This window comes from Papaver somniferum, chromosome 1, assembly GCF_003573695.1.
Source record: "Papaver somniferum cultivar HN1 chromosome 1, ASM357369v1, whole genome shotgun sequence".
NCBI lineage: Eukaryota > Viridiplantae > Streptophyta > Magnoliopsida > Ranunculales > Papaveraceae > Papaver > Papaver somniferum.
The window spans coordinates 126,915,296-126,923,084 of record NC_039358.1 but is presented as its reverse complement, the minus strand read 5'-3'; the positions used below and the strand labels follow the sequence as shown (position 1 = coordinate 126,923,084).

The 7,789-nt window shown below is 35.7% G+C and overlaps 1 protein-coding gene across 2 annotated transcripts; it reads right to left on the bottom strand.

Annotated features, from left to right (window-relative positions):
• Window positions 1–634: 634 nt before the first annotated feature.
• On the bottom strand, window positions 635–6,769 carry LOC113299914 (exonuclease 1-like). 2 transcript variants are annotated; one of them, XM_026549026.1, is made up of 14 exons: window positions 6,471–6,769; window positions 6,016–6,135; window positions 5,635–5,758; window positions 5,320–5,457; window positions 4,972–5,181; window positions 4,303–4,478; window positions 4,131–4,203; window positions 3,528–3,648; window positions 3,031–3,212; window positions 2,458–2,904; window positions 2,327–2,378; window positions 1,171–1,390; window positions 900–1,078; window positions 635–800 (listed from the first exon to the last, which is right to left on the bottom strand). In XM_026549026.1, exons 1-13 carry the CDS (start codon window positions 6,629–6,631, stop codon window positions 976–978), a joined length of 2,127 nt encoding a protein of 708 aa, XP_026404811.1. In that variant the 5' UTR covers window positions 6,632–6,769; the 3' UTR covers window positions 635–800; window positions 900–975. The 2 variants fall into 2 exon arrangements, with proteins under 2 accessions (XP_026404811.1, XP_026404817.1); XM_026549032.1 differs by having other exon boundaries at window positions 4,972–5,142.
• Window positions 6,770–7,789: the final 1,020 nt, after the last annotated feature.

Genomic DNA, 7,789 nt, shown 5'->3' with positions numbered 1-7,789 from the left:
TAAATAACAAATGCTCTTTTTCTTTTTCTTTGAATCAGTCGGATAGCTTCTAGCCGAGTTCAAATTGTTTTTCAAAACGAAGAATGTTCGCTGGATGTGTTCCTCAGAAATGAAGAACATTTTATTAGACGCTGCGAGTTGAATTTATAGTAACAACTAAGACGAATCTTGTCATGTTCTTCTTTTCAGACAAACATACTTTAAGATTCACCAAGTTGGTTTCAAGACAACCTAGCCCAGTCTGGAATCTAGATCTTCATTTTCACATGTAATTTTTTTTAAAACGAATGTGATAGAACTCGTGGTTTGAAACGGAAGAGATTATTGCATATAAAGGGTAACTTAGCCTGTTCCTACCACTGGGCTAGTTAGCTTTTCCATGCAAATGTCTGCCACTAAAAATATATCAAGATGTATACTGACTAGTTTGGATTTCCGCTCCAATTTCTGTTTTGGAGCTGAGGGCATAGTCCTTTGATTTTCTTGTACACAAAATTTACCAAAGACATTGTAGGTTTTCTGCAGTTCTTTGTCAGTAACAATGAAATCTGATCCGGAGCTGCGCCTTAAAGTAATCATTCTGGATCATAAATTGTTTGCTAGGAAGGCCACAAGAAAAAAAGACTAGAAAACATAGACAGAATTAAGATACAGTTCTATTGATTTGCAAAGATACATTTCAAGTATAAGGTTTCACAAAGGAGAAACAACAAACCATAGATGAACAAAATGTACAAATCAGCTTACAAGGATCATCTGAACAGGTCAAATCCATTAACCACTCCAAAATTGTGAAGTTCCTGATACATAGCAATTCAAGTTTCTCAGAATCGAAAAAAAAAAAAAACAATACAGTACTATAAAAGAAAACAACTTAGAAGTTAAATATTGCAACTTACCTCCACGAAAACAAGGGAGCTTTTGCTACCTGTTTAAGCTGTGTAAAGAATATTTTGCTGACTATCATACAACTACTTAGCTATGGTGCTCAAATTTAGTCTGTGGAGACACACGAGCAATCTTCTTATTCTTGGGTACATAAGCAAAATCGTCTATATCTTTCAGAGAAATGTTTGACCTATCAAAGGACGTATTCAAAAACCATCAGCTGATGGACTCAGTACAGCAAAAACAAAGAGAATATACACATTAAGGAACAATGAAATGTACCTCGCCGCTAATGTGTTCCGCACATCTTTTAGAGGGGCACGGAGACCACTGGCTCGAGAACCAGATGAGGTATAATTGAATGAAGAGATAACTGACATAAATTGCTCCATTGATTTCTCTGCTAAATCAGAAAAGTGACTAATATGGGAAATGTTGCAACCAAAACTTCCTTTATCATTGTTCTCCATAGATTTTGAGTCGAGATCAGGAATTTCATCACCTGTACAATGAAAATCTATTAGCTTCACATATTTTTCTATGAAATGTGGATGGTATAAATGTAACAGCAGTGTTGTTTAGGAATCAATAGCTGCAGGCCCTACGCAATATATAGAAGCATGACAAAATGAAAAACTCAAAGAAATGAAATTTCATTGTGCAGCATAGTAAGGAAACAATGCATGCTACATATAATATTTAACCTAACTTAATTAGTTCAGACTGCAACAGCCCTAATTTTCGGTCAGAAACACCTAAAGTGCAGTACTCGCATTCAGCACATTACTGCTTCCACTAAAGATTTCTTGGTACCTTTGTCCTAAACCATAAGTTCATCACTCTTTTCAGAAACGGTCTACCATTAAAGAGAACGTTGGTATTCTTGCCGTTAGAAGTGAAGCAAATAGAAAACAACCATGCATGGTTCTCTACTGAGGATGTTCTTGAGGACTGAATTTAGGAAGGAAAACTGGAAACTGGTCATCAAAATAAATAAAACTAATTCAGGTGTTTGCTTTTTTCCCTATTTAAGATATATTGCCATGAGAGTTTAAGATAAATGAGAACAGATGTAAAAAGAGAAAATCAGCAATGAACACATCAATGAAACTCGGTAATGTGTACAAGCTCGCACGCCCGCTTGGGAAGAAACACGCAGATTGTGGCTATAACATAGCAATAGAATCATTGTGAAGTATAGAGAAAGATTGGAGAAATAAGACACAGGAATGAAGAAGATAGATAAGGAAAGAAATCAGTGGAAGAACAAGGTTCACTAGACCAAGTCCAAAACCAGAATTGACCAGAAAGTAACACAAAAAAAAATGTCACCTGATATTTATTTGGTTATTGATCTCTAAAGTGGACTGTTAAATCCTAAGCAATGATGGCAATCATGCCAGCAAAAAAGGAGCAAAATCTAAGTTAGAATACATACTTTCAGAGGAAAGAAATGCGCCATTCCGAGCACGCTTCATCTCTACATTATCCTGTTAAGTAAAAGAGAAAGAAATCAGCAAGAAAAAATTTGGAATAAAAATGAATATTCACTACAGAAGAAACACGTACAATTAGGGTCCTCTCAGTCGATATTGATGACCTCTTCTTACAGGAACTCTCAGGAAAATTGATCCCATTTGTTCCACTTTCAGAAACATTTTTGTCACAGGAAACATAATTGGCCTCATCGTCCAAAAAAACAGGTTTTCCATTGTCAACAGCATCATCTTTTGGTGACTTGTGCTGAAAATAGGAACTCCTCACAATGACCTTGCGGCTGGCTTGTCTAGTTTTCTCTCCAGCTTGATCTAAATCAATCTTGCATTGCAGCTCCTTGTGCAACATCGTACAAGGTCTGTACAGTGATTGCTTCGGTTGGTGAAATGACAGAGAATGTTCTGAAGAATCTGAACTGTTATTAATGATGTTTAACTCTGCTGGTATAGTAAGTGGAGTTTTACTATAACAAGGAGAGTCCAAAAACTGAGCTGTTTCGGTGGGAAAAGTAACTTCCAACTAATACAAGGGAAAACAAAAAATTGTTAATATACAACAGAAAAATTGGAGGCTTACAAGATCGTCAAATTGAACTTGGTTTGAGTGCAGTAAGATCAAAAGGGGAACTTGGGCGGTTAGACTCACATAATCTTTGGGACTAGAGGAACCAAATATGTCGGACTGCGAGGAGTTCATGCTTAAAGATGTAGGTTCCTGAGAAGCATTTTCTTCAGAGCTAGGAGAAGTAGATTCTTCTGATAGACCCAAATTCGTAGATATAATTCGAGGCACCTTAAATCCCCTTTTTGCTTCAGCAGATGCTGAGCCTTTTAACGTTAAGAGGAAACAACAACACAAGCAATTACTCTGAAATCCTAAAAGCTTCGAAAATAAGCAAGCACTATCATTTGGAAAACTAAACAAAAACACTCAGAATAAAATATTATCCACATATAATAGAACTAAATACGTGAAGTAAGTGAGATATATTATGCTACTTTGGTTCTCGTAAGCAACACCTGATTGAAAGTAAACTGGAGTGGCATGGTCATCAAAGATCTGAAAATTGCCTGCTTATTTAAACATAACAGTACAGACTATAACACCAAGAAAAAGAAAGGAAAAAAAATGCATAAGGATACAAAAATAGTTAGTAAGGACATTCTTCTGTATGGGCAACTGTACTTTTTTCCTTTCTCTTTCAGATTTAGAACCTTTGGGTTTGTAATTCCTATCAACCGCGAGTCCATTAAGAGCAATTCCCTATTAGCACAGGAAAATAAAAAAAATGAAACAAATGAAAATTAAGAAGCCAAAGCGATAGTCAGGTTCAAATAGAAAATTGAAGCAAACAACAAAAAAATCTTCAACTTTTATGGATTACAGAAGTTGACGACTAACTTTAATCTAAAAGAAAAAGCCACTTATAACAGAGGTCAGGTAAAACTAAAGACACTTGAAAAACAACTGCTAAAAATAAAATTTGAAACAAAGATTCCTAAACAGCAAATAGAGAAATCTAAAATCAAATAAAACCAGATCAGTCATTCGGGTACTAAATTTACTGATTTCACAAAGAATATATTTGTTTTGGTCAAACAGTATTAACGAGTGTGTGCAGAAAGCTAGCTGATGCAAAAAGGTGGCACACACTAGAAAAAAAAAAAAAAAAAAAAAAAACCTTGACTCACTTAATAAAAAAAAATTATGCATTTCATAGAAGCTCACTACTAGATAAAGTTTACCTGGAAGGGCATTTTAGTGATTGCATCAAGATCACCTCTTGCTATGCCTTTAGCTGTATCTTGGGGTAACATTGTATCTCTCAGTTAAGCAATGACATAAAAAGTTTAAACAGTGAACTTCTGTTTCCAAAAACAAACATGAAATGCAAAAACAATTATATTTCAAGGATATGGGCCTAAAAATTCTAAATCTTCTCCAAGATCCTGGCAAATTTCTGACAGGTGTACAATATCTTCAACTCTAGGATCATAAACTCTTTGGTGCTGGAAAGTCCACAGCGCTTTCTTAAATGATTTTTCATAAAGAGGAGGAACTGCAACAGTACTATACTTCAAATGCTTAATCACCTGCACAGAAAGTAGCAGTTCCCAAAGAATTCACGAAAAAAATTAACTTCATGCATCTAAGTTTTATTTGTGCTCTATAGGCTTGCATGACAACAAGAACATTTTGAACAGCTCTTGATGCAGACACGGAGCTTTGAATTCTCAATTGTAGATTAAGTTGTTATGCAAGCCAACAGAAAATCATGATATGCTACCTTCTTTTAACCATTTGATTTGCAACCTTTATGTTCGGATGAATTTGATCAAGAAAAGTATAATTTTTTTGAAATGGTCCAGTACTCATTGTATATATTTGCACAGTCAGATACTCTTATTGCTCTTCTGAGCCTAAATTGGCCAGTGTACCCTGTATATGTAAGCCTACCCTTCGAAAGGCATCTTTTACTGCTGCGAAACATGCCTAAACCTTCGAAGGAGAAACATGATATGGATTTGGACAACAATTCTAAGGGATTGCGAGTCCTAGTGCATTGACAAGACCAACTAGTCTCACCTTTTCATAGCTTTTGAACTTGCAAATAAGTGCATGAGCCTTCATTAGACCCATTCCTGGCAATGACGGCAGATAGTCACAACCACTTAAGATGCACATCTCAAGAACCATCTGCTGCGTAAATCCACTCAAATTCAGCTCCTTACTCTTTTGTAGCAGAGAAGATTGATACTGCACACCTTGCCCAAATTTATCCATTTTAAAGATAATCTAATAGTAAACATAGCAAAACATATAAATCACAACATAAATCAAAACACAGGATACAGAAAAATTGACAAGAGGATATTATTTCAATTATTCAATTAAGTAATATGAGGTAGAGCTCAAGCTCACTAGTACACCTACTCTGGGACACCCAAATGGAATCAGATCGGAATCTTCAGTAATGACTGCATCCACTTGTTTACTAAGAGCCAAGAAGGCCATCTGAGCATCAGCCTCATAAGGAGCGACAACAAAATCAATATTTTCCTGCTTTAATACCTTTAGCATGAAAGAAGAGGAACGTAATTAGATATACGAATGAAAAGCTCAAAACACAAGGGCAGATGCCAGCCCATACTGAGAAATAGACAAAAAGGAAACCCCTGTGACGTTACCAACAAATATGTCAGTTAAAATACCATAAGGTTGTGAAAGCCAGATGTTGTCTTATTCTACCTGGATGAGTTCATTTGCAATCGCGGGGGAGATGTCGACTGCTTTTTGGTAGCATTCATAAGCAGCAGCAGAGTTTCCCATTGACTCATGCTCCATAGCCCGCTCAAGGTTTTCCTTCCTCGATCTGCATCATTACAAAAACAACTTCACCAGAAATACTTTACAAACTAAAGCATCTTGAGATCCAATCCCAAATTCATCATCCTTGGTAGTTTGAGAATAAGATGGTGTCTGGTAGGTAAACCATAACCATCAGGATAAAAGCAATAGAAAGCAAATGGAAGTGGACGGAGAGATATCTTCTCGGCAGTAAACAGAATAAAAGTGCAACTTTTCAAGTTACATTCCTCAAATGACAAGAACGTAAAGTAGCATTAATACCTAGAACGCTTGGCCTCTTCTTCACACTTCATAGGTAGATTTCCTCCATCGAAGACAAGTATAGGCTTGACACCATAATGCCGAAGCAAGTTCACTCTATGCATGCAGTAAGCGATATGCCTACACAATCAACAATATTTTGCAATTTAGAAACGACTCCAACTCTATTCGTATATCTAAAGATGTAATTTTTCCAATCAAAAATAAAACTTTTAAATTATAGAATAATTTCTCAACTAACTAGAAAATGCCCAAAGTTGCAACCTTTAATCCATATGGTAGTGCATATAAATCATCGAATTGGAAATGCCTAGTCTATCATCCAACTCAATCAGCTCAAAACCCTAATTTCTTTTAACAATCAAATGAAATCAACCCAAAGATTCAACATTGGGCCAAATCAAGATAAACCCATCTCAAAATATTTCTTGGGAATAATACGGAACTAATAATACCTGGAAGTGGGTTCTGATTTACAAAGCTCTTTGCTGCAAGATAATGCCCCTTTGTGAAGCCAAGAATACGTATCTACGGCTACAGAACAGCCACGCAAGTCTTTTATATGGATGGGGACCATGATTGATTTGAGTCGAGGTAGAAGACCTGTAATCCCCATTTTGATTCCTCCTCCTCTTTCTCTCCCGGTGCCTCTTTGCTATTGAGATGAGCTTAGTGTGATACCAAAATGAAAACCCTAATTTAATTTGCTTGGAAGAGAGAGAGAGAGAGAGAGAGAGAGAAGGGGTAAAGGGCGGGAAAGGCGAAACTCGAATAGTCTTAAGCCGGCGTCTAGCGTTTTACTTTTACTGAACGGTCCCCGAGTTATAACCCCAAAGGTGTAATTATCCATCCACAAAAAACCCGCAAAAACAAAAGTAACACAAAAACCCCAAAAAACAAAATTTTGATGAAACCAAAATTTGGTTTCATCATAAAATTTGATGAAACCTCATAGAAATTGACAAAACCAATTTTTAGTTTCATCATAAAATTTGATGAAACCAATTTTGAAATTTGAGGTTTTTGTATCAATTTTTTAAAATTTGGGATTTTTGTATCAATTTAGTTTAAGATGGAGTTTTAATGGATCCCAACATTTGAATGGGGTTTTTGTACACAAGTTTGGTACCTTGGGTTTTTATGACTAATTTTGTTTACTGAATTATAATTAATTTTTTTTTTTAAAGAAAACAAGTTTATTAATCATCATCAACAACAAGGAGTTTACAATTATTGGATGGAAGCCTGGCAACAAGTTGTGCTCCAATCCCTTTATTGAGAACCACACATATCCTATGAAAGAGAAAATCCCCGATAAAGACATTCTCAAAATTATTGAAGGAGTTCAAGTTATGCTCCAATCCCTTTTTTTTTTGAAAGTTAACACATTTTTCACCAACCAGAAATTACAGACTGAGAATAGCTTATCTAAATGATTTCAGGTGGCTGATTCTCCAAAAGTTTAGTTATAAACTGTTTGCCAACTGGCTTTGCTAAATCGCCTGCCACTCGGTCAAATTTTTTATTTACAAATCTACAAATTTTAACTGAGATATTGTGGCAACATTGTTGAGAGCATTGAACGGGGATAAATTATCAGAAATAAAACTTAGCTTGTCCATTCCAAACTCTAGAGGGCTTTCAAAAGCTATTTACGGCAAGTCTTATGGTGGAATCCAAGTTATTCCAAGCTTGGAAAAGTGTGACTCCACATCATGCAACATCGGATTATGAACCCATAAAAGCATCTATAAACACTAAATACAATCTAAAT

Bases quoted from the DNA above. Each gene is read 5' to 3' on its own strand.
- LOC113299914 (XM_026549026.1), bottom strand. From the start codon at position 6,631: ATGGGGATTACAGGTCTTCTACCTCGACTCAAATCAATCATGGTCCCC. The intron at 2,905-3,030 runs GTGAGTCTAACC...CCCTTGTATTAG, and splicing joins CCTCTAGTCCCAAAGATTAT to TTGGAAGTTACTTTTCCCAC. The intron at 1,079-1,170 runs GTACATTTCATT...GTCCTTTGATAG, and splicing joins CGGAACACATTAGCGGCGAG to GTCAAACATTTCTCTGAAAG.